The sequence below is a fragment of the Ovis canadensis genome, chromosome 2 (genome assembly GCF_042477335.2).
Source record: "Ovis canadensis isolate MfBH-ARS-UI-01 breed Bighorn chromosome 2, ARS-UI_OviCan_v2, whole genome shotgun sequence".
In the NCBI taxonomy this organism is placed as follows: domain Eukaryota; kingdom Metazoa; phylum Chordata; class Mammalia; order Artiodactyla; family Bovidae; genus Ovis; species Ovis canadensis.
This window is the reverse complement of record NC_091246.1, coordinates 112,851,845-112,877,676: the sequence shown is the minus strand read 5'-3', so window position 1 is coordinate 112,877,676 and position 25,832 is coordinate 112,851,845. Positions and strand designations below refer to the sequence as shown.

Here is a 25,832-nt window from a genome sequence, read left to right as displayed (position 1 = left end):
GAAATGTTCTTCCTACACAAGAGTAAGACGTCATCCCATTCAAGCCCTCATCCCACCCCTGTTTCTCATCTACTAGGAGCTGGTGCGCATGTCATCGGTCTCAAAGAGCTCCTCTCCAGCCCTGTCCCCTTTCTTACAATCTTCCTGCATATTTTGCCACAATAATTCCTCTGGATAAACTCACATCAGTTTTCCCAGTTCCACACACACAAAAATACTATTTTAATTGAGGTTGTACAACATTTGTAGAATTTTTTATGGAGGATTTTTTATATTACAAAATCAGCTCTTCCCATAACACTCCATTTGTTCCCTTACTCTGCCTCCTCTTTTCTCAAGAACAGGTTAAGGCATGCATTTTGTGCTTGGTGTTCCCTGTGTCACTATGCGATGCCTCTTAGGTGTGTGTAAATGAATCTGTGTATACACAAGGCTGGACCACATACACATACCCTTCAATATGATTAATGTACCATATGACAGGGGAACCCTCCTCTCCCCATCCCACTGAGGGATTTTTTTAACTAAGCCACTACTGCTAAGTCGCTTCAGTCGTGTCCGACTCTGTGCGACCCCATAGACAACAGCCCACCAGGCTCCGCCGTCCCTGGGATTCTCCAGGCAAGAACACTGGAGTGGGTTGCCATTTCCTTCTCCAAGGCATGAAAATGAAAAGTGAAACTGAGGTCGCTCAGTCGTGTCCGGCTCTTCGTGACCCCACGGACTGTAGCCTACCGGGCTTTTCCGTCCATGGGATTTTCCAGGCAAGAGTACTGGAGTGGGGTGCCGTCGCCGTCTCCGTTTTAAGTCAGAGTGGGTGTTAAATTTTGTCTAAAGGCTCGTTAATAACCTATGGTAATGGCCATCTACTTTTCTCTTTTGACTCATCAATAGGAGAATTAATTAAGTCTTCAGGCGTTAATTAAGCCGACCTCTATAACTTGGATAAAACTCAGCTGTCCATGCCATAGTCTTCTTTCAATAGACAATTTCTATTTACTATTTTTTTTTCAAAATTTATATCACTATTCCAAACACAATCTGTACTTTTCTCATTATTCAATGATACCCATGTTATTCTTTCTAAAAAATGTTAAATGTATTTTGCTTAAATCCAATAAACACCACTTTGAAATTAATGTCACTGGTTTTTAAGCCCTGAAGAATAAAACTTCTCTACAGTTGGGCCCTAAGAGTCAAGCTGAAAATGAGATTATTGCTGCTGAAGATCATAGTTCCTAACTGGGCCACAATATCCATTTAAACTATGCACTATAGAATCTATTCTCAGAAATGTCAACCCTCCTTGGATGACCACTGTGATAAAGTTACTTTCCTCGAGTCATTTTTGTGCACATACACAAACTGGAAAACATCCCAGGTAACAGAAGCCTGTGATCAAAAGACGACCTGCAGGCTTAGGCTACACGAATGCAGCAGATTTAACCACAGTTCCTAAAGCATAACTCATGAGGGACAAATCTGAAGTTTACTGCTATGTACAGATGGACACAAGCCTTCTCAGGTGGCTCAGTGGTAAGGAGTCCACCTGCCGATGCAGGAGACTCGAGAGACGCAAGTTTGATCCCTAGGTCAGGGAGATGCCCTGGAGAAGGTAATGGCACCCCACTCCAATGTTCTTGCCTGGAAAATCCCATGGACAGAGGAGCCTGGCGGGCTACAGTCCACGGGGGTCACAAAAGGGTCGGATACGACTGAGCGACTGAGCACACACACACAGATGGACATAACCTGTTTAAACAAACAAGGCTCTGGGTCACACCTGATCCTGTGACCTGTGTCCAAGCCACATACACGGGAGGGGGAAGACACAGGAAGCCTGTCCATGGTTTGAAGGACATCTGTTCCCAGGATGGCCAAACGGGCCAACAAGTGATCATCAGAACAACTCTGCAAGCATTTTATGCCTCTAATTTTATCTGATTCCTGATTTCTCAGTTTACTATTTTATGTGCTGTCCCATGATCCCTGTTTGCTGGCAGACCATACCGCGAGTGAAGGGGAAGGAAAATATTCAGAAAGAGGGGAAGGGGATCAGCTCCTGGAAAACCAGAGGGTTTTCAGAGCTTTCTGGGCCCCCAGGGTGAGAAAACATCAAAGAAGAATGAAGGGGCAGGTCCTTTTCACATCCCTTCCATCACAAAAGCTTTGATTATCTTCGCCTAGTGTTTGTCTGAAAAACCAGGGCCCTTATAGTCTAAATGGAAGTTTATACACCTGTGCACCGACATATGCACATGAGTGACACCCTTGCAGATTCCAGAGCCCAGTCCTGCTTTCAGAACAAAGGAGCCACGTGTAACACCTGGATGTCAATTCATGATACCCCGACCTAGGGGTCAGCAGGCTCAGACTGGACAGCATTCCTCACACACAGAAACAGTGTGAGGTGATACATGTTTATTGTTCTAAGACATTGATTTTCTCAATAATTCATTAGAAAGTAGCACTAGTCCAGGCTGATCAAGGGGGAGCAGGCCCACTGGGTCACCTGTGAGAACAGGGCGGGTAGGTGGTGAAGCTAGCCTGCCCTAGGCAGGTGGGGTACACCTGGGGCAGGGACACAGACAGCAGGCTGACGTCACGAGGACACGGGCCACACACCTAGAGGGAAGCAGGCGCTCAGCCACTGCCGGAGGCTTCCCTGAGAACACGTGGACAGAGGGCGGGCCGCTCAGTGCAGGCCTCGGAAAGAGCAGGGACTGTCACACAGAGAAGAAGCCACTTGGAAGATGAACTAAGTGAGACCTAGGGGAGGGGTCACAACCCCACCCCAGACTTAGTGCTCACAGAAATGGCTCTGACAGTAAATAAAAGTGGGCCTCACATGGCATGACTGTGCACACACAGTTCTCATCCTTAACATCCCCAGACCTTCCCACGATAACTTACGAGCCTTGGTCAAGAGTCTCTTCTAAGGAAAAGAACTTTTGTGTCCCGATTCTTACAATACCCGCTAAACAAGCATGGTTTGCTCCATGCTCACGTTATTCAGGAAAAGTCATTTTGTCTTTTTGAATAAAATCGTATCTATCTTTGATGCATCTCAGGACCACAACTATCTTTTTATTTCGTTATTCTTCTTACAGTCTCATGGCTTCCAGGCCTTTGGGAACCTGGCACTCCAGCGACATGTGGGCCAGGGCTCCCTCTGGGCTGAGAAACAGCACATCCACGTGAGATTCATGGTGAGACGTACTGTCCGCCCCGAGTCCATCGGTAGGTGGAGGAGCCCAGCCCTGCCACCTGGGCGCCAGGCCACGGTGCTCTCATCAGCCTCCTGGGCCAGCACAGAACCTGCCACCCCTCTGCCCCTCCAGGGTCTGAGAAGGCATCTTCCCCAGAAGCCTCAGCCCCCACCTCCCTGCAGATACACCAACAATACTGTTCCCATCTACACACCAACTTCAGTTGCTTTGATGGTTTTCACACCTGCAACTTTTAACTTTTCATTTCTACAAAAAGGTCTGAATTGTCTCCTGTGACCAAGGATCATAAAACTTGGCTATACTTTCCAGAAAGAGGAAGGGGAAATGTATTTTCATTCCTTTGTGAATGACGCCACAACAATGAAAAACGATGAGCCACTAATTTATCAGTTACACGTTATGGTTCTTCTTGTCATTGTGTACAGTGAATGCTCACTAGACCGCACTCTCTTCTCTTCTCTTCCTAAAAACTGCAAGGATGTGCATCTTCTTGGTAATGTGTTAATAAGAGAAAAATATTAGCACGAGTGTGCATGTCCTAGCACACACTTCAGGTGGGTTTTAAAATGAAGCCAGGATTTGCAAGTTATTGCCTAGGTGCAGGAGAAGGCAATGGCAACCCACTCCAGTGTTCATGCCTGGAGAATCCCAGGGAGGGGGGAGCCTGGTGGGCTGCCGTCTATGGGGTCGCACAGAGTCGGACACGACTGAGTGACTTCACTTTCACTTTTCACTTTCATGCACTGGAGAAGGAAATGGCAACCCACTCCAGTGTTCATGCCTGGAGAATCCCAGGGACGGGGGAGCCTGGTGGGCTGCCGTCTATGGGGTCGCACAGAGTCGGACACGACTGAGTGACTTCACTTTCACTTTTCACTTTCATGCACTGGAGAAGGAAATGGCAACCCACTCCAGTGTTCATGCCTGGAGAATCCCAGGGACGGGGGAGCCTGGTGGGCTGCCGTCTATGGGGTCGCACAGAGTCGGACACGACTGAAGCGACTTAGCAGCAGCAGCAGCAGCCTAGGTGCAGTCTGATGCAGAGAGAAAACACACGTGGCGCCTCCTGAATAATTTATCATTAACACAACAATAAAATCTGTTAAAATGCTGAGATGAAGCTTGGGTCATAGGGTTAGCATCCACTTATCTTAAAATGGAGGAGGAGGAGGAAAGAATGGGGAAGAAGGGGGAGGGGAGGAGATTGCTACTGCATTCATTGTCCACTGGCCTTCATAACCACCAGCCTCCTTGCTCTCAGCAACTCTTTCCTTAATTAAAGTAACACCCTGGAGAGCTCACAACATTTTGATTCCTGTCATCTCTTTCCCTTGCACTTTGCCACAGGACACAACAGAGGTTTTCGTTAATTTTTGATCGTGACATTTTTAGACACCAGAAGTACAGATATTCACGTCACAGACACAGCAATGCCAAGCTATATCGAATGTTACTGTTTTTCCACATTCCCAGCATTCCTCTGTTCTAGAAATAGGACACTAGTCCAAGCCCCTGTCCCTTCCCCTCACCCAGCTCCCAGAACCTTTCCTCTGGGCCTCACCCTTTCCTTCTGCTGTGTTGTGGCCCCAGTCCTGGGGACTGTCTTGTACACTCCAGAGAACACAGCTCTTGTCCTCTCCAAGGGTTAAGGGTGGTCTTCGGGGTGTGGAAACAGCTGCAGGTCTGACTGTTCGGTGGGGGTTCTTTCAGTCAAATCCAGCTCTCAGCGCCGGCCGCTCCAGCAACACCAAGACTTGACAATTAGAATGATGTTCAGGGTGGGGCCAGGTGCCTACGATTCCAGTCTTTCTGTGATTCTGAACAAATCACTGCTTCCCCAAGGTACCTCCTCCTGCAGGCACTTAACTTCCCAATTTAATTAAACCATTCATCTATGTATTACCCATTTCCCAGCCATTCTGTCCATTTCTAGAATCTTCTACTGTCTTCTCTCCCAACTCTTATCCTACTGGGTTTTTACTATTATCTTAAGGGTTTTAGTAAGAAGGAAACATAAACACTTTTGTTTTTCCAGTCACTACGCCCCCCACCCGCCTCAAGGCATTGAAACAGCCCAGGAATGTGCCTATATTCAAGGACTGGTTAGAAAGGACCAGAACTACCTGTAAAGGAAACTTTAAGAGAAGCCCTTTCTAAGTGTTCCACCATCAAAAAAAAATTTCTTTGAAAGTAAATATCTCCCAATAAAATTTTTTTTAAGTTTTTAAAAAATAAAATATATTTTTGTAAAGAAAAAAAAATTATCTAGATAAGAACCTGCATCGACTAGAACAATATTATCCAGACAAAGGAAGAAGTGGCAGTTCATTCCAATACTGCACCAGGAGCTTTTGTGTAATTATTTTCTGCCCCTTCTATTTGACTCTGCTGCCTGACCTTGGAACAGAAAAGCTTTCTGTTTTGTTCTTTGGAAGTTCAAAATATTAGAACATGTTACAATGTGATGCTACAGAATAAGTAATGAGACATTTTTTTACAAGTATAGGAGAGTTCAGAGTTGTCCTGAACAATATCTGTTCAACACCTAGTTATTCTATCAGCAGATGCTTGCTAGACAGTGAGGATGTGCGAAGCCCTGGACTGAGTGCTCAGCACTGCATGGTGTGTGAGATTCAGGCTCCGGTGTGTTCATGCCTGTCTCCTGTCTCCTTAGTCCTGTGCTGGACTATGTCCTGCACATACACAAAGCCATATGATAGTTTTCAATTAACAAACTGAAGTGAGAGATCGGGGGGCTCTCCTCTCCATTTGACAGGTGCCTTAATTTCTAAATAGCTACTGGATATTTTAGGATAATCTACCACGTGACTAAGTTAAATGCACAGAGCAGAAGATTATAGTCAGAAGAGCCTTCCTTAAGAGGGTCGCTTTTTCTCCTTAGATTCACACACTGCACATTTTAATTGATTGAGAATATGTTTAAAAGACAAGTGGTGATTTCCAGTCACAAGGTCAGAGAGCAGAGAAACACGCGTAAATCCCACGTTTATTAGATCCATAAATATAGTTCCCTCTACACCCAGAGCCTTTAATTTCTAAGAACCCAGCCCTCGGAGCTGGGCTGCTGGAATCCCTGGCCAGGACCGTCTGCGGAAACATGAGTTCAGTTACCAAATATAGCTGAGTGGAGGACAGGACAGATGGGATCTGAGGCCACAGTTGCCTCAAAGTGACCACGGACCGAGCAGTGTGTCACGAGGAGACGAGGCCACCTCTGCTCCCCCGGGAAAGAAGAAACGGTCCTCTGAGAGCCATCACCTCTGGGGGGTCCTCGAGGAGCCAAGGATTGAAAAGGTCTGTAAAACGTGTCTTAACGTACTAACTAGTAAGGCAATATTTTTAAACTCTTCATTAAATGCTAAAAACATTATAGTCATTTGCCAGAAGATATAGCACTGTTTAGAAGATGTCTTGATTTCTCTTTTATTTGGAGAGAATAAGTAATGGGAATTCTGTACTCGTCTCAAGAACAGAGACCATATAAGATTCACCTGCAGGCTTTGTTTCTACCTATGTGGTCAGAGAGCTGCCTAGTCTGTAATAATCTTAAACTAAATTGGTGCTATTCATCCCAAAAGGATCAAATGTAATGATGGAGCCAACATTCATCAAGTCTGTGTCTGCGCTTTGTTTTAAAGAAAATAAGAATGCTGTTAATTTGAACCTTGCCTTTACTTAAACTAACTACAAATGGCTTCAAATTATATACTTTAGGTTGCAGTAACATTTTAAGTTGTTAATTACACTTTCAGAGAACTTTTTAAATGTTGAGAGTAAAGGCAAACATCTTAAATTCTATCTACGCAGAAAGCTTGCCTTTTTTTTTTTTTAAAGATTAGGCTTATCAAGGGAAACTATAGTACAGTCAAATTTAAGTTTTACAGTAAAATTTTATATCATGTTGTTGTAAGTTACACATTAAATTGTCTCGAATCCAATAGATGACGTTGATACAGAATGATTTCAGGCTCATGTTACTTTTTCAACATTTGCTAAAAATACTAATTACCTTCTAGTATGAATAATGTGTCCACACCCAGAGCCCACTGCCTGACAATTTCACACTGACCAAGTTCCCTCGATCATGAAAGTGCAGAAATGAAATCCTTATTACAGGATAGATACACTTTCCAATATACTTTTTCCTCAAAGACAGAACGCACCTCCATTACCCATATTTTAAACATCAGAGTCTATCTGACAAACTTTTACAAACAGCCCATCCCCATGTGTGCTCCGTGGGGTCCGACTCTTTGGGACCCCATGGACTGAAGCCCACCAGGCTCCTCTGTCCAGGGGATTCTCCAGGCAAGAATACTGGAGTGGGTTGCCATTTCCTCCTCCATTATAAACAGCAGACAAGGCCTAAGAGATTCTTTAGGCAGTATGTACTCTGTGAATGCATGATTTCATCTTCCTAGAACACAGATCTGTCCTTCTGCATTCCCACGTCTGGAATGACTTAGGGTCCCCATCTTAGCTCCGTCCAAACCACTGTGTGTTGCTAAAGCTGAAAGGGTCAGAGCATACTTAACAGTAGAAGAGAAATCTGGATTACATGGGACAGTTACAATCACTTTGATTTCCTTACCTCATTTTTGTTTAAATGTAGAGGGTAGAATTAGTCAAGATTCAAAATAAATCTGACACATACTTAAAGAGATACCAGCTGAAATCTCCAAAGCCAAGACAAGAGCCTGCACTTCACTGATACGTGTGTGTGTGTGTGTGTGTGTGTGTGTGTGTGACATCAAAGGGAACTGTGATATCTGAGCTCTAGCTAGTAATTCAGGCATCTGGAGGTGACGGCTATGCCCCAGTTAAATTCCAGTAGAGCAGCTCCCACAGATTCGATATGGTGGATAAGATGGTATCTGAAGAGGACACCAGTAACTGGAAACACTTTCTCTGGAAACACTTCATATAACTGTTGTGGGCATGAAACCAGCTATTATGTTATGTCTCTGAAGCTGAGATACAATATACTGTCTGGGAGTATTTAAAGCTGGAGAAAAAATATGCCATGCCTCCCTGTGATGACAACTTGCTTAAAGATTAGGAAAGAGTGGAATCCACATGTGTTTATTAAGAAATAGTTGATAAAATTGTTGTTCTTTTTTTTTTTGCATCAAAAAGTTTTCCTATTTGCCTTTTGTCCTATAGGGCCCTTGGTAAAAAGAACATTACAAAGTAAGAAAGGAAGGGAGGGAGGATTGATTTTAAAATGATGATTACATAGCTGATTCACTTTGTTGTACAGCAGAAACTAACACAACATTGTAAAGCAGTTACATGCAGTGGTGTGTGTGTGCGCTCAGTCACATCCAACCCTTTGCGCCCCCATGGACTGCAGCCCATAAGGCTCCTCTGTCCAAGGGATTTTCCAGGCAAGAATACTGGAGCAGGCTGCCATTTCCTTCTCCAGGGGATCCTCCTGACCAAGGGATGGAACCTGCATCTCTTACGTCTCCAGCATTGGTAGGCAGATTCTTTACCACTAGCGCCACCTGGGAAGACCTGATCAAATAAAAACTTTGGAGAAATTAAAAAACAAATAAATGATGATTAAAGAAGACAACTGAGGTAACATAAACACACTTTGTTTAACCCTTCATGAAGTGGACAGCCTGTTTTGGAAGAGCTGCACCCTGAGAAGGAAGGCATGAAACTTTATAGGAAGAGAACAGGGAAGAGAAAAATGGAAATAACTTGATTGGCTGGGGGTGCAGAGTCACTGTTGTTTGTGGTGAGACGATCAAGGAGATAAATTGGGAAGCCAGGGCTGGCCTGGCTTGGGGCTGGCTGACCGCATGCAAATATTTCAAGCAGAGTATCTCTGGTAGCTCAGCTGGTAAAGAATCTGCCTGCAATGCAGGAGACCCAGTTCGATTCCTGGGTCGGGAAGTTCCCCTGGAGAAGAGATAGCAGTCTCTTCTCCAGGAGATAGTAGTAGCCCAGTAGTCTTGGGGTTCCCTGGTGGCTCAGATGGTAAAGAACCCAATGCAGGAGATATTAGAGACATGGATTTGATTCCTGGGTCAGGAAGATCCTCTGGAGAAGGGAATGACAACCCTCTCCAGTATTCTTGCCTGGGAAATCCCATGGACAGAGGAGCCTGGTGGAACACAGTCCATGGAGTTGCAGAGAATTGGACATGACTGAGCGACTAAGTAGAGAGCATCCTTAAGGACACAGAAGTTCCCCGTGCTTCGGTTTGCTGACATGGGCCCCAGGCAGGAGCAGCTCCATGTTGGACCTAACCTAAAAAAGTTAATTCAACAGAAGGAAGAAATTTCATATAGGAACTGCACATGCTTCCAGAACAAGAAAAAAAGTTTTAAAGCTTTTTCAAATTTGGTTTTAATAGTTTGGGTTTTATTTAAAAATATTTTTAGTCCTGAATCTTTATACCAATAGTTTTTAATACTTTTAGTAACTGTTTAAATAGGAAAATAAATAGAAAGCAAAATGCTAAATTAAACATTGAAATCACTCAGAATTCACTCCCACCCCAAAGATAACAGCAACCAAAGAGTCTCCTAACTGCACAACTCCTTACCCACCACAGATGTAATCAGCGCCCACTGCCTGATTCCCAATCTTGCAACCTTCCTGTGTATTTATATCTAAGTATCTATGTACTTTTAAATGCCCTGTGAAATGTTGCCACCACTGTCGGCACTCTCTAAAGGACCTGGCCCCTGTGGTTCAGAATACTGAGTGATCCTTGCTGCCTGTCAGTCTTTTTCTAACACCAAAGACTTTTCCCCTTCAAAATTGTAGTAGCTCATCAACCTGCAAGCTATTCCATAAACTACCGCAAAAGTGCTCCCTTTATCTAAATTATTCAGGTAAATATCTGTAATGTGCTCACTGGGAAAAGACGACGTGGCAGTTTCACTCAGGTTTCAACTGTAAGTCTATTTCTTGCCGGTTCAACTTTGGTCAAACAACTGGATGTTTGTATGCCTTAGGTTGGATAATCAAAATAATCAAAAGAAAAACAGTGTTTACCCTATTCTTCTCAGGATCCAACGGTTCACTACAGATTTTCCTGGACTTATATGGGGCTCGCTCCCAGCACACCCATCCCAAGTTGAAAATACCTTGAATACACCTCACTTACCTACCAGCACATCCCACTCTTGTTACTAACCAGAGCTCTTGGCCTCCTTAATTAACAGAAATTGATGAGAGGCCTGAGGAGAAAGTCAAACAAGGCTTTACTAGGGCCTCTGCTGCAGTGGCAGGGATCAAGAACAAACAACAGGTTCCCTTGCTCACTTGCTCCCTAAGCGGGGTGGTCAAGCTGCCCCGTTACATGGGGTGAGGGGAGTGGAGTGTCCGGGGCTCGAGCTGGAAGGGTGGCTTGGGTGGCTCGCCCACCCCTCCGGTGTTGGTGTGTGCAGAGGGCATGTGCGTGTACCTGCTTGTGTTTCAAATGCTTCAGAAGTGGCAGTTGGGCTTTGTGGTGTCTTTGTACCTTGCCATCCATACTTTAGGGCTTCCCGGGGAGCACTAGTGGTAAAGACCCTGCCTTCCAACATAGGAGACGTAAGAGAAGTGGGTTCCGTCCCTGGGTCAGGAAGATCCCCTGGAGGAGGGCAAGGCAACCCACTCCAGTATTCTTGCCTGGAGAATTCCATGGACAGAGGAGCCTGGTGGGCTATGGTTCGTAAGTTCACAAGAGTCAGACATGACTGAAGCGACTGAGCATGCACGTCCATAATTTGCCCCAGTCACTCATGCAGTATTTTTTAGGCCCTTATAGTTTGTTTGTATTTTGTTGCTGGAGATGATTGTCCAGATGCAAGCACTACAGCAAAGGGTCTCAGGTTCTGGCCTATCTCACCTGCAGTGTGCCAAGAACATTTCCATCAGCCTGCAGCTGGGCAAAACCATCTAACACAAAGCCTGCTTTTCAATAAAGTGTTGAGTATCTTGTGTAAGTCACTGACTACTGAACTGACAGTGAAAAGCAGAGGGGCTGTCTGGGTCCAGAGAGATGTAAGTTGTTTACCCTCATGATCATGGGGCTGACTGGGCACAGCGGCCACTTCCCAGCATTTCCAGAGAGGACGGGGTTATGTCACTGGCCTGGGAAAAGAAACAAGTTCAAACTTCCAAGTACAATTTCTACTGAAGGCCTATCACTTTCATAGCACTGTAAAGCTGATCTGTCCAACCACTGCAAGTCAGATCATCAGTTTGGGAAAGCCTTCAGCTCATAACTTGGAAATGCATTCCTTGGGGAAGGTGAGCTTTTACTGTCTGCAACTGAATTCTCCTCCCTCCAAGACTCTGTTGCTTCTCATGACGTGCTTAGTTTTCCTCAACCTCTCAGTCAGGGAATTTTTTTATCAATACATTTCAGCAGCCAATCTGCCTGCCTCTGGAGATGGTGCAGGAGGGGTCCACAAGTCTTTTCTGACCCACAAAACAGAAGGTTATCCTGGACAGCACAGATCTTGTTTCCAGATAATTACCCCCCAAGGTCAGCAACTCTAAACACAAATGTCATTCATAATTTAAAAATCTATCTTTCTGTCTTTTCTATTAGTTGTGCATTCATCTGTGAAATCATATACATTTATATGTCTATTACATGTTGAGGAACTCAAAAATAAATGTTTTCCCAAACACCAAGGTAGCAATGCTGAGACAATTTAAGAAGAGAAAATTGCTTACGTCAGAATGTGATATGCATAAGAAAGTTCAGTGAAAACTTACTTATAGGCTCTATACTTCATAGTTGAATATGTGTCCAACAGGCCAGATAATGTGAACTTAGAGAGAAGTTGTGCACCATAAAATTAACAGGTAGAAATACCCTATAAATTGAGTGGCATGAAATTCCTTAAGAATGGATGAAATATGCAAAGGGACGCAACGCCATAGGTGGCCACGGGAGCTAGCGCCTGACAGCAATGCTTCCTTGGGGATAAGCCAGCTGTGGAGAGCTGCCTGCCGAAGGTCAAGGCGGACAGGCAGCTATGATGCCTCCTAGTGTTTTTTTTCAGACCCTCCCGAACCTGTGCCTTACTGAATGTTTGCTCATGACTGAGAGTTTGGCATCACGTGTGACTATCAGCACCACCGGCTGGAGGAGGGTGCCCGCAGCTCCTCCACTGCACAGTTCAAGAGTCCGAAGCACCGCTGGGCTAAAGTGTCCTCCTGCTCTCACCCCGCCTCCACAGTGGGACAGCCGTGGTCTGTGGACACCAACGGCAGCCTGCAAACACCCATCCAGCCCGTCCCGCTTCACTTGTTCCCTAACAACTTTGGAAGATAATCCGACAGATGAAAACACATTACAATTTCCCAAGATCAACTGACAAAAGATTGGCTACCAAACCAAGCCTAAGAAATCAGAAGCTGACATTTTCTGTTTCCTAGTTTTTGCGTGTGTTTACAGTCACGCAGTCATGTCTGACTCTTCGTGACCCCATGGACTGTAGCCCACCAGGCCCTTCTGTCCATGGGATTCTCCAGGCAAGAGTACTGGAGTGGGTTGCCAATCCCTCCTCCAGGGGATCTTCCCAACCCAGTGATTGAACCTGGGTCTCCTGCATTGCAGGCAGATTCTCCACTGTCTGAACCAACAGTGGAGCCTTCCACTTTTTATTTTTCCCTATTAAAATGGCAGCTCCTTAGGGCAGAGAAGCCCCCTTTCCTCATGGCTGTGTCCCCAGCCTGCAAAAGAGGCATGTAGTAGGCACTCAGAGAATCATTGCTGATGAATAAGAAAGTAAGGCAGAAACATGCTTTGACTAAAAACATTTGTATTTCTATGACTGAGAATTTAACTCTGAACTTGCTGGGACCCATGATGAAGGGTATCAACACTCAAAGAATTCCCCTCATCTAATAGTAGAGGTGCCAGAAAAGGAATATCTATCTGGTTCTGAATATTTTCACAACAAACTTTTCTTGGTGGTAATGAAAACCATAAAAATCACTGTCTCTATAAATAAGGTGTTTTTCTTTTTTTTCAGACCTACCACTTTTGTTTCTGAATGGTAACACCTATATATATTTTGTGTGTACTTGTTAATGGCTATAAACATGCAACACTGATTACTTTATCAAGGCCTTCTCAGAAAGCAAAGCCCAGGAGTTGAGTGACCACTGATAAGACAGGTGACAAAACCAGGCAAAGAGCAGAACGCCTCCTCACTGAAGAGATCCCAGCCCAGGGAGGAGTTTGGGGCCAGGGGCTGAGAGCAAGAGGAGGTCACAGACAGGTCTGCATATGCCATGGCCGTGTGGCTCCCTCTCCTGTCAAATCCCACCCAGGACTCAAACCCGGTTCAAACACCAACTTGGTTCTTCCTCAACTACCATGATCGTGACCTACACCCTGCCAGATGTCCGCCACACAGAGGCTGTCACACACTTATCTCACACACCTGCTTTCCTGACCATCACAGGGCTCTTAACTCACACTTATAGTTCAATAAAATGAGTGTATGGCAAAATACCTGCAAAGAAGGTTGTTGTTGAGTCCCTCAGTCATGTCCGACTCTTTGCAACCATGGGGACTATAGTCTGCCAGGCTCCTCTGTCCATGGGATTCTCCAGGCAAGAATACTGGAGTGGGTTGCCACTGCCTCCTCCAGGGGACCTTCCTATCACAGGGATCAAACCTGTAAGTCCTGCATTGGCAGGTGGATTCTTTATCACCGAGCCACCAGGAAAGCCCTCAGAAGGAGTGGATTTGATTGACCGGGCGGTCACCAACAAAAAGTGAAATTAAGTACAGTTTTCAACGACCTGGAGTTGGAAACACAGAACAGATAGGAAGGGCAAAGAAACTGAATGTGCAAAGCATGGGGATGTGGAAGAATACAGCTGTTCACAGCAGGGAATGGACGGCTGGGCACAGGGACACAGGACCTGTCCGAGTGACGTGGGGCATGAGACCTGAGATTTCACGTTTCACTGACCACCCAGGAGTGCACAAGGAGCCTGCCTCCTACATGTGGGCCTCCTCTTATGGGGCGGGGGGCCCCCCTGGGGAAAAGGGAGCAAAGGACTGACATGGCCAAACTTGTGTGACCTCTCCCACCGTCAGAGCTCCCGTGTCAATAGCCATCACCACGTCCCTCCCCCTTCCTCTTTGGTTTCTCTGCTGCTGCTAAGTCACTTCAGTCGTGTCCGACTCTGCGCGACGCCACAGACCGCAGCTCCAGGCTCCCCCGTCCCTGGGATTCTCCAAGCAAGAACACTGGAGTGGGCTGCCATTTCCTTCTCCAATGAGTGAAATCTGGCCTTGCCTAATCCCTCTTCCTGGATCAAGGTTTCTGACAGAGGACGAACCTTGCCTGGCTCACCTTCTTCTCTGCATAGTCAGTGAGGAAAAAACAGTTGTCAACGGAATTTATGCCCACTTTGCACTCTGGGAAAGGATGAGTGACCAAACCCCGCAGGAGACGTTTCTCCTCCTGAGTAGGCCGGACCCACAGGCTCTCGAGGAAAACAAGCGACTAAACCACTGACAGGGAAGACACGAAGGAGATGGAGGGGAAGCGGAAGGATCTTGAGGAGATTCTGCCTCCCTCAGAAAGAACAGAGGGGGCAGAGACGTACAGACGTGCGGGAGCCTCACCCAGACTTGCCCGCGTCCACGCTGCTTTGCAGCGGACACTCACCTCGCGCCCTCTTTACTTGCTTTTCAGTGAGTTGCATTTCTTTCCGTTTGGGCCCCCATAAAGTCGCTTTATTTTGATTCCCAGTGAAGCAAGGGAGAGAGAAGAGGTGACTGCAGGTCAGTGTGTCGACTCCGCGTGGGGCCCCGAGGCTCGGACAGGCTGGGGCGGGCCGGGGCCGGGGAGGGCCGCGGCCGGTGCAGCGAGCGCGGCGGCTGTTCTGGGCGCGGGGGCCCCCGAGGCCCCACCCCGCGCTGAGCGCTCGCCGACGCCCGGGTGGGCCCCTCTGAGGGCCAGCAGCGTCCGTCGCCATCAGCGGCGCGCTCCGGGCTGCCTGTGCCTGGCTCTAGTTCACCTACGGCGCCCTTCCTCCCTATGACCTCTCAGCCCGTGACCAAGCTGCGCACTCCGACGTGTACCAGACCCGGCACGTGCGCGTCTCCATCCCCCACCCCACAGCGGGCAGCTGTCCTCGGAGCGCTGCGACCCACACGGAAAGCACCACCTGCCCCCTCAGCGAGCCCAACACCTTTCCACCCGCCAACTCCTCCACGACGTAGTGAAAGCGGGAGGCCGGGAAAGGCAAGGGCCGCGGGGACACGCCATCATCTGAAAGCAGGCCCAGAGTTGGAGGCGTGAAGGGACCAGGCCCGGTCAGTGAGCAGCCCTTAGTGGCCCACTCAGCCAGCCGTCCCGTCGGGGAGCGGTGGTCGTCAGGCTGAGCAGTGAGATAAGAGGTGGGTCTGTCTTCTCACCCAGCCTCAGGCCAGCGGATGAGCTGGGGGCCCAGGAGCAGTCTGAGGGCTCTGTCCTGAGGGCTCCAGAGCCTCACCAAGGCCGCTGGCCAAGACCAGACCTCCAGGTGGCGGTGACCCTCTCCCCATCCCCACCTCTGTGATCTGATGGCACTGCCCATCTGCATGGGACCTGCCCCGACATCTGGGCGTCCTGAGGAGCCTGAGGCCAGCTGGATCCTAGGTACCTGGCCCCCTCAGCCGTGACCGCTGGACGGGTCTGGGGACGTGGCCCTGAGAAGCACTGTCTGAACTCTGCCTTCTCTTGGCCAGGACTGGGGCAGGGGAGGGTGACTGCTGCGCCTGGAGACCTGGCCTTTCTTGTCAGATCAGAGAGGAAAGTTGGTTTGGTGGACATTTACAAGAGCACTGTGACGGTGCCCTGCCTCAAAAACACAGGCTCTGACACCAAGACATTTGCCACAACTCACCACACCCTCCTTCCCCTTTCCGAGATGTGGGCTCTGCTGAGAGCTGTTGGCGTTTGCAGTTTTTAAGGCAGAAGCCACTCATCACCTTACAGGACCTGCAGTAAACCTTTCTCTGCTCCAAACTTCAAGGCTTTTCTGTTTTTCTGCCTCATTGTGTGTCAGGCCCAGGGATCACAGATGAGGCTCTTGAAGTGCCTTGAAGTAGCTGCCCCTGTAGTAGGTGTTGGGGGTCCTGAAGACGCCCGTCTCCCAGTCGTAGGTCACCCTCTCCACCAGGGCACCGAGAGGCCTGCCCCAGCTCCTCCTGCAGCTCCTTGAGTGGCAGTCGCGCCTCCTCAGGCTGGGCCACCTGCCCCTCCGTGTGCCACCAGCACTCGTGGTGTGCTGCATTGTCTGTGTCTTCTCACCAACACACAATTGCCAGAAGCACTGTGGGGAACAAGCCGTGAAACCTCGGGACTATAATGGAGATGTCTGCAGTTGTACTTCTTTGCTTGCTGCTGCTGCTAAGGCACTTCAGTCGTGTCCGACTCTGTGCGACCCCATAGATGGCAGCCCACCAGTCTTCCCCGTCCCTGGGATTCTCCAGGCAAGAACACTGGAGTGGGTTGCCATTTCCTTCTCCAGTGCATGCAAGTGAAAAGTGAAAGTGAAGTCGCTTAGTCATGTCTGACTCTTAGCAACCCCACAGCCTCTTAATTTGGGCGTTGGTTGAATAATACGGAAATCTCTGAGGCATACTATTCTGGTGAGTTTGGGCCACGTAGAAACCTCTCCTTCCAACCACATTATGAGCGCTTTCCTGAGTTCTGTGCATGTTTTAGCAGCAATATTGGGGTCACAGATTAAACCTGGACTATATATGCCCTCCTGCTATTATTTTTCTTTCACTGTGCAAGCAGTTTATAAGCAACACCTGATTCAGACAACCGGATCCCATCAAGTGGCACCTCTTTAAAACCACAAGTGTGAGACGAACAGTGTGGGTCATCATATGGGGTGGAGTCTTGGCTTCCCCCTCAGTTTTTTTTCTTTCTAAACCAGGCCTGCCAGTTTTGCGGTCTTCTGTTTGCATGGCGTGTTGGTTGTTTTAATTTATTATTTTCAGTTGTACTGGGTTTTCACTGCGCTGCTTCGGCTTCTCATTGCGGCGGCTCCTCTCGTTGCGGAGCACTGACCCTAGGGCACGAGGGCTTCAGCAGCTGAAGCACGTGTGATCAGAATTTCATCAGAAACTAAACACTAATGAAAGCAAATCACAGTGCATTTTGTGCTTCAGGGTGACATAAGCAGAGTCTGATTTGCTTAAAATATCAACACACTCCTATTCGCATAACATCAATGAAATTCAAGCTGTAAGAGAGGTGGGTGGTGACAAAGAGGCAAGAATATACAATGGAGTAAAGACAGTCTCTTTAACAAGTGGGGCTGGGAAAACTGGTCAACCACTTGTAAAAGAATGAAACTAGAACACTTTCTAACACCATACACAAAAATAAACTCAAAATGGATTAAAGATCTAAATGTAAGACCAGAAACTATAAAACTCCTAGAGGAGAACATAGACAAAACACTCTCCAGCATACATCACAGTAGGATCCTCTATGACCCATCTCCCAGAATACTGGAAATAAAAGCAAAAATAAACAAATGGGACCTAATTAAACTTTTAAAGCTTCTGCACAACAAAGGAGACTATAAGCAAGGTGAAAAGACAGCCTTCAGAATGGGAGAAAATAATAGCAAATGAAGCAACTGACAAACAACTAATCTCAAAAATATACAAGCAACTCCTGCAGCTCAATTCCAGAAAAATAAACGACCCAATCAAAAAATGGGCCAAAGAACTAAATAGACATTTCTCCAAAGAAGACATACAAATGGCTAACAAACACATGAAAGAATGCTCAACACCACTCATTATCAGGAAATGCAAATGAAAACCACAATGAGGTACCATTTCATGCCAGTCAGAATGGTTGTGATCCAAAAGTCTATAAGCAGTAAATGCTGGAGAGGGTGTGGAGAAAAGGGAACCCTCCTACACTGTTGGTGGGAATGCAAACTAGTACAGCCACTATGGAGAACAGTGTGGAGATTCCTTAAAAAACTGGAAATAGATCTGCTTTATGACCCAGCAATCCCACTGCTGGGCATACACACCGAGGAAACCAGAAGTGAAAGAGACACGTGTACCCCAATGTCCATCGCAGCACTGTTTATAATAGCCAGGACACGGAAGCAACCTAGATGCCCATCAGCAGACGAATGGATAAGAAAGCTGTGGTACATATACACAATGGATATTACTCAGCCATTAAAAAGAATACATTTGAATCAGTTCTAATGAGGTGGATGAAACTGGAGCCTATTATACAGAGTGAAGTAAGCCAGAAAGAAAAACACCAATACAGTATACAAACACATATATATGGAATTTAGAAAGATGGCAATGATGACCCTGTATGCGAGACAGCAAAAGAGACACAGATGTGTAGAACAGGCTTTTGGACTCTGTGGGAGAAGGAGAGGGTGGGATGGTTTGGGAGAATGGCATTGAAACATGTATAATATCATATATGAAACAAATTTCCAGTCCAGGTTCAGTGCAGGATACAGGATGCTTGGGGCTGGTGCACTGGGATGACCCAGAGGGATGGTACAGGGAGGGCAGAGGAGGGCGGTTCAGGATGCGGAACGGGTACACCCGTGGCGGATCATGTTGATGTATGGAAAACCAATACAATATTGTAAAGTAATTAGCCTCTAACTAAAATAATAAATTTAAATTTTTTAAAAAAGAGAGAGGTGGGTGGAGCAATGGAGGAGAGCCTGAGAGGCAGAAGCCTTGGACCACTCACAGCACCAATGGCAGGGTCACCCTCCTGAATCATTTAAAGAGCTTTAGTGAGATGCTTGGGCTTCCTCAAGGTGCCAGTTGTAAAGAATCCTCTTTCCAATGCAAGAGATGTGGATTTGATCCCTGGGTTGGGAAGATCCCCTGGAGGAGCGCATGGCAACCCACTCCAGTATTCTTGCCTGGAGAATCCCATGGACAGAGGGCCTGGCGGGCTACAGTGCATGGGGTCACAAAGAGTCAGACACGACTGAGCGACTTGCACAGCACAGCACCGTGAGATGCTCAGTATTCACTCAGGGGCCAATATTAAATTAAAAGAATGAACAAGGAGCTTCCCTGAGGGTCCAGTGGTTAGGACTCTGTGCTTTCACTGCAGGCAGAGCAGGTTCCATCCCTGGTTCCGGAAGTAAGATCCCACAAGCCAGACGGTCAAATAAATAAAAACAGAATTTAAAAATTAGGAAAACAGTCAACGATAAACACAGGTATGCTTGACGCTTCTTCCAATTTATAGAGGAAAATGATTTTAAAAGTATGTTTTCCCCTTAATGTTTCTCCCAACTTGTGGATGAGTAGTACCATGGTCACACGTGTGCACGCGCGCGTGCACACACACACACACACACACACACACAGTCGTTCGTACTAACTCAGGTGTGTCTCCTGTCCTTCAGAGCCTGTGTTCACGACACCGGCCTTCCTGTGGAAGCGGGCGGAGTGTATGAGCGCCTCTCCACCATGTCCGAGACGTCCTCCCACGACTCCTTCTACGACTCGCTCTCGGACCTGCTGGAGGACGGTGAGAATGCGGCCTTCTTCCCGGGGCTGTCGGCCTTCCTCAGCCAGGAGGAGATCCACAAGAGTCTGGACCTGGCCCGCAGAGCCATAGCCAGCTCCGAGCCGGAGGACTGCGACTGCGAGGAGGTCCCACAGCGCTGCAGCCCCTCGCCTAGGAGCCGCCGGAAGCCACTGGCCTCTCCAGAGGCCCGGCGGGGCGAGCGTGCGTCCCCAGGGACACCTGGGGACCGCAGGCGGGCACCTGCTGTGCCCCCGCCAGTGGAGCAAGCTGAGTGCATCTCCTCGCCCGCATCGCGGAGGAAGGCCGGAGTCTCGCCCCTGCTGGCCAGGCCCAGCTACATCCGGAGCCTGCGCAAGGCTGGGAAGCAGGTGGCCAAGGCCCCCGGCGCCAGCGCCAAGCCCAGGGCCATGCGGCCCGGCAGGGCTGGCCCCCAGAGCCCACTGAACGACAAGGCGGCCACCCTCATCGAGGAGCTGACCTCCATCTTCCGAGAAGCTGCCAAGCCCAGAACCAGGAGCCCCGACGGGGAGTCCTCGTCCCCAGACAGCGGATACCTATCCCCTAAGAACCAGCCGTCAGATCCGAGGAGCGCCTCGGCCAGCCGGAGCCCCACCCGGGGCCGGCAGGACGTCGAGGCTGGGGCCAGGGCCCCGTCGCCCGGGCATCACCCCACCCGGGACCGGCAAGACATGGAGGCTGGGGCCAGGTCCCCAGAGCCTGGGCATCACCCCCCAGTGGCCCAGGATGTGGCCCGGCCCAGCCGCAGCCACTCGTGCCCACCACCCCACAGCGCCCACCACCCTCCAGCTGCTCCCCGGTTCATCCAGAAGCTGCGGAGCCAAGAAGTGGCAGAAGGTAGTCGGGTCCACCTGGAGTGCAGAGTCGCTGGGAACCCACCTCCTCGGGTCAGGTAGGACTCTGGTTGCGGAGCTAGACGCTTTGCGTGGACTTCACTCTTACTTTAGCGTGAGAGAACAGATTTCTGTTACAAGGCAAGGGCTTGGCTCCCTAAGCGCACAGAAGTAAGCATTATGGCCCTGGCTTTTGAGGAAAGGAAAAGCTCCATTGCAAGTTGGACCAGCAGGGAGACAGGAGCCAAGGCTCAAATCTGGTTCTCGATCCAAGGATCAGGGTGGAATTTAAGGGTCTAGGAAATTTCAAGCTTGGAAGCTGCCTTGATGACAGTCCACAGTTTGCACCTCCTGCTGGAGCTGGGTCATCCTCACTTAGGGACTCCTTCAAGTGTGGCAGCTTTTCTATGTTCCGATATCTGCAGACTGAAAATGCTGGGTTTGTGGTCGTCCTGGAGATGGCTGGGGAGCTGAGGGGCATGGGGTGGGGGGCGTTGGAGTGGGGACCCATCTTGAACTTGCACAGTGCGGTCTCCCTACAATAACTGCAAATTTCCTCAATACACCTATGCAAGGAGCTATGTCCGTTTAAGCTCGGTGATATTTTACCTGCTTTTTCTTTGTTCACGCCTCAGTCTTGAGGGAAGTAGGGGTCAGGGCCTCTGCTAGCTACTTCCTGCTGATGAGGGATGTGGGTTTTTATAAGAAGAATGAAATTTTTTTGCACTTACCTAATAAATATTTGCGTGTCCCACCTTGAACTCTGAAGTCTCAAGCAATCATCCTGTGAGTCGGGGGCGGGGCGGGCGCTGCTCTTTAAATGTAGGAAATGGACAATGAGGACAGAATTTGATGAGTAAGAGGATTAACCCTGAGATCCTATGGCTCCTAACTTTAACAGTCCTTCAAAACAGACCTTATTTCTTTGGGAATCCATGAAAACCTGTTTTTTAACATTTTAGTGATTGAATTTGGATTTATGTAGGCCTGTACCAGACTCTTAGGTCAAAATAGTCTGCTTCTGAGATGCTACTGTCTTCTCGTCTTGGCCAGGCGGAGTCTTAGCTGTTTCCTTTTGAAGAATTACTTAAAAGTACGTGGGAGTGGGGTGGCCAGGGTGTGACTACTTTAGCTTTCCTGGAGGATGTGTAACCAGAAGGATGTCACAGGGGCTATTGCACCCGTGCAGGCATGTTTGTCCAGGTGTGAGGAGGATACAGTCCTGGGGCTTGTGCAGTGCAAGGGGACGTCGTGGGAAACCCTAATGGGCTAGACACATATTTATGTGTAGAAGAGAAGACAGCACCGAGACGCTGTACACATTTTATCAAGTGTAATGCTGTTACCACTGAGACCTTCAGGAAGGTCTCCCGTAGAACACTGCATACAGGCTCAATAGGAGCTCGTTTTCACGGCCACTCTGACCCTCAGCAGGGCAGCTGGTCAGACCTTATCCCAGGTTACTCTGGCTTCTTGGCTTGTCTTGGCGACTGTCTTTTTGAAGGAATGATTCATTGTTTCCCCATGGACTGAGGTCTCCAAGAAGCATGAGCTTCATCAGGTTCCAAGGGCCTTGACACCTTTGGGTCACCTCATCTATGAGAGCTCCTCTGTTGTCACTTTGAATCAGAAGAGGCGACCCCATACAAGGGTTTATTTCTCAGAGGAAGGCCTTTGTTACTGCAGAACCATTCTCTGTCCTATGTGGGAAAGCCTTGCCACCGTGATGGCATCACCAGCATCTAGACGTTTCTACAGTGTCCCTGGCACTTAGTGTACAGTGAAATCTCTTTAGCCACCATCCTCTGGTTCTGTCCCTTGGGCATGTATCCCTCTTATCATCAGGGTGGCCCAGTTTTAGGATTGTTTCTGGTACAGCTCAGCAATTTGGATTACCTTTTGGATGCTCATTTGCGTTTGTGGACCAACAATGAACTGCTGGAGTCCATGACATTTCGCAGCCCTCCCATCATGGGTTCCTTGGTGTAGATGAGTAAAATTCTGTCCATTAAATGTTTGGGATAAACTCATCATAAACCTGGCCTCTGTGGCTGTTCATCCTGAGCGCCATCTAAATCCCCAGAGTCTGCATGAACTCCCCACGCATGCTCTCTGGATGATCCATTTCCAGATCTGAGGCTTCATCGAGGATGGTCCACACTCAGAGTTAGTGGTAGGGTCTCTGGATCTGGGTCTTTGGTTCTGGATACTTGTTGTGCCGCCAGATCCACCTAATTATTTCCTTTAGTTAAGTGATGATCCATTTTGAATGACCCAAGCAGCACCCAACAGCTGCTCCTCCTGGCATTTTAACAGCATTTATTAATAATAAAGGGTGCTGTCTCCTCTGTGTGTTTCATTTCTCTCCTTCCTGACATCAGTGGACCTCTCTCTCCAGGTGGCCCCATGCACACATATGACGGAGAAGGCCGACTTGGAGTCAGGATGTGTGGTCACTCCTAGGCTCAGGGCAGGAGATGATGAGAGCAGAGCTCTGGGCGGATGGACCCAGAGGATGGCTTCTGCTTCCAGGGCTTCCTGATGAGCTGCAACTGCACACCTCCTCCCTTGTTTGTGAAACTGGTCCCATCCGAGAGTATTTCTAAAGGCTGACCAGTCAGCTCAGGTCTTCAGTTATCTGCATACAGTTGTGAGCAGACTCTCCTGTTATTCTAGGGAGCAGAATGGCTGGGTTTAGAGTCGATACTGCCTATAAGGTGACATTCAGGATGTCAAGTGGTGTGCCCTGGTCTTTGCCCCGTCTCCCTGAAGAAAGCCCACATTCACTGTTTTGTCCCAGTAAAGGCAGAGCATGATGTGGAGGGTGCCGAGGGTTTATTTTTCAGCCCCTCGTGAAAGGTTGCAATCACAGCCCAGAGGCAAACTGGCAAGCCTTGATGTAGGTGCCCAATTGTTTAGAAAAGTAAGCTACAGGCCTTCTGATGGTATCGCCACCCACTCCAGTACTCTTGCCTGGAAAATCCCATGGACAGAGGAGCCTGGTAGGCAGTCCATGGGGTTGCTAAGAGTCAGACACGACTGAGCGACTTCACTTTCACCTTTCACTTTCATGCATTGGAGAAGGAAATGGCAACCCACTCCAGTGTTCTTGCCTGGAGAGTCCCAGGGACGGGGGAGTCTGGTGGGCTGCCATCAATGGGGTCACACAGAGTCGGACACAACTGAAGCGACTTAGCAGCAGCAGCAGCAGCAAGCGTTGAGTTAGCACCAGGACTCACGCGCTCTTTCATGCACAAAATACCTGGAAACCAAATGCTGGGCTCTTAAAAGTTTCTCCTTGGTGGTGTGGAACACATTATGACAGCTCAGAGTCCAACTTAATGGCTTATTGTCATTTCCTTTAAGAGCCTCATGTTTGTGTTTGGCTGAGTCCAAGATCAGGAGTCCAGAGACGAAATACTCAGCTATTCCTAGGAATCCTCACAAGTGCCTTCTGGGGGTGGCTGCAGTCACCCTAGTTAATGTCTCTCTTCCATCTGGCAGTAAATTTCTTTGTCTTTTTTATACTTCAAACACTAACTAGTTTAGAGTTGGTTGAGAAATTGTGTGCTCTTCCCTTGCAAACTTTATCTAATCATATTTTGGTCTTCAGTTCAGTTCAGTCGCTCAGTCGTGTCCTACTCTTTGTGACCCCATGAATCATAGCACGCCAGGCCTCCTTGTCCATCACCAACTCCCAGAGTTCACTCAAACTCATGTCCATCGAGTTGGTGATGCCATCCAGCCATCTCATCCTCTGTCATCCCCTTCTCCTCCTGCCCGCAATCCTTCCCAGCATCAGGGTCTTTTCCAATGAGTCAATTCTTCGCGTGAGGTGGCCAAAGATTGGAGTTTCAGCTTTAGCATCAGTCCTTCCAATGAACACCTGGGACTGATCTCCTTTAGGATGGACTGATTGGATCTCCTTGCAGTCCAAGGGACTCTCAAGAGTCTTCTCCAACACCACAGTTCAAACGCATCAATTCTTCGGTGCTCAGCTTTCTTCCCAGTCCAACTGTCACATCCATACATGACCACTGGAAAAACCATAGCCTTGAATAGACGGACCTTTGTTGGCAAAGTAATGTCTCTGCTTTTCAACGTGCTATCTAGGTTGGTCATAACTTTCCTTCCAAGGAGTAAGCATCTTTTAATTTCATGGCTGCAATCACCATCTGCAGTGATTTTGGAGGCCAAAAAAAATAAAGTCTGACACTGTTTCCACTGTTTCCCCATCTATTTCCTATGAAGTGATGGGACCAGATGCCATGATCTTCGTTTTCTGAATGTTGAGCTTTAAGCCAACTTTTTCACTATCCTCTTTCACTTTCATCAAGAGGCTTTTTAGTTCCTCTTCACTTTCTGCCATAAGGGTGGTGTCATCTGCATATCTGAGGTTATTGATATTTCTCACAGCAATCTTGATTCCAGCTTGTGCTTCTTCCAGTCCAGTGTTTCTCATGATGTACTCTGCATATAAGTTAAATAAGCAGGGTGACAATATACAGCCTTGATGTATGCCTTTTCCTACTTGGAACCAGTCTGTTGTTCCATGTCCAGTTCTAGCTGTTGCTTCCTGACCTGCATATAGGTTTCTCAAGAGGCAGGTCAGGTGGTTTGGTATTCCTGTCTCTTTCACAATTTTCTACAGTTTATTGTGATCAACACAGTCAAAGGCTTTGGCATACTCGATAAAGCAGAAATAGATGTTTTTCTGGAACTCTCTTGCTTTTTCGATGATCCAGTGGATGTTGGCCATTTGATCTCTGGTTCCTCTGCCTTTTCTAAAACCAGCTTGAACATCTGGAAGTCCACGGTTCATGTATTGCTGAAGCCTGGCTTGGAGAATTTTGAGCATTACTTTACTAGCATGTGAGATGAGTGCAATTGTACTGTAGTTTGAGCATTCTTTGGCATTGCTTTTCTTTGGGATTGGAATGAAAACTGACCTTTTCCAGTGCTGTGGCCCCTGCTGAGTTTTCCAAATTTGCTGGCATATTGAGTGCAGCACTTTCACAGCATCATCTTTCAGGATTTGAAATAGCTCTACTGGAATTCCATCACCTCCACTAGCTTTGTTCGTAGTGATGCTTTCTAAGGCCCACTTGTCTTCACATTCCAGCATGTCTGGCTCTAGGTGAGTGATCACACTATCGTGGTTATCTGGGTCATGAAGCTCTTTTTTGTACAGTTCTTCT

General features: G+C 47.8%; 1 protein-coding gene across 3 annotated transcripts in view; it reads left to right on the top strand.

Moving 5' to 3' along the window:
* Positions 1-6,413: 6,413 nt before the first annotated feature.
* Positions 6,414-25,832, top strand: part of PALLD (palladin, cytoskeletal associated protein) — a 376,038-nt gene continuing 356,619 nt past the window's right edge. The window contains exons 1-2 of one of the 3 annotated variants that reach the window (XM_069576798.1): positions 6,414-6,545; positions 19,659-20,693. In XM_069576798.1, the coding sequence (XP_069432899.1) occupies positions 19,723-20,693 (971 nt within the window). In that variant the 5' untranslated portion in view covers positions 6,414-6,545; positions 19,659-19,722. The remainder of the gene's footprint in view (positions 6,546-19,658; positions 20,694-25,832) is intronic. The other 2 variants (XM_069576797.1, XM_069576796.1) reach the window with 2 other exon arrangements.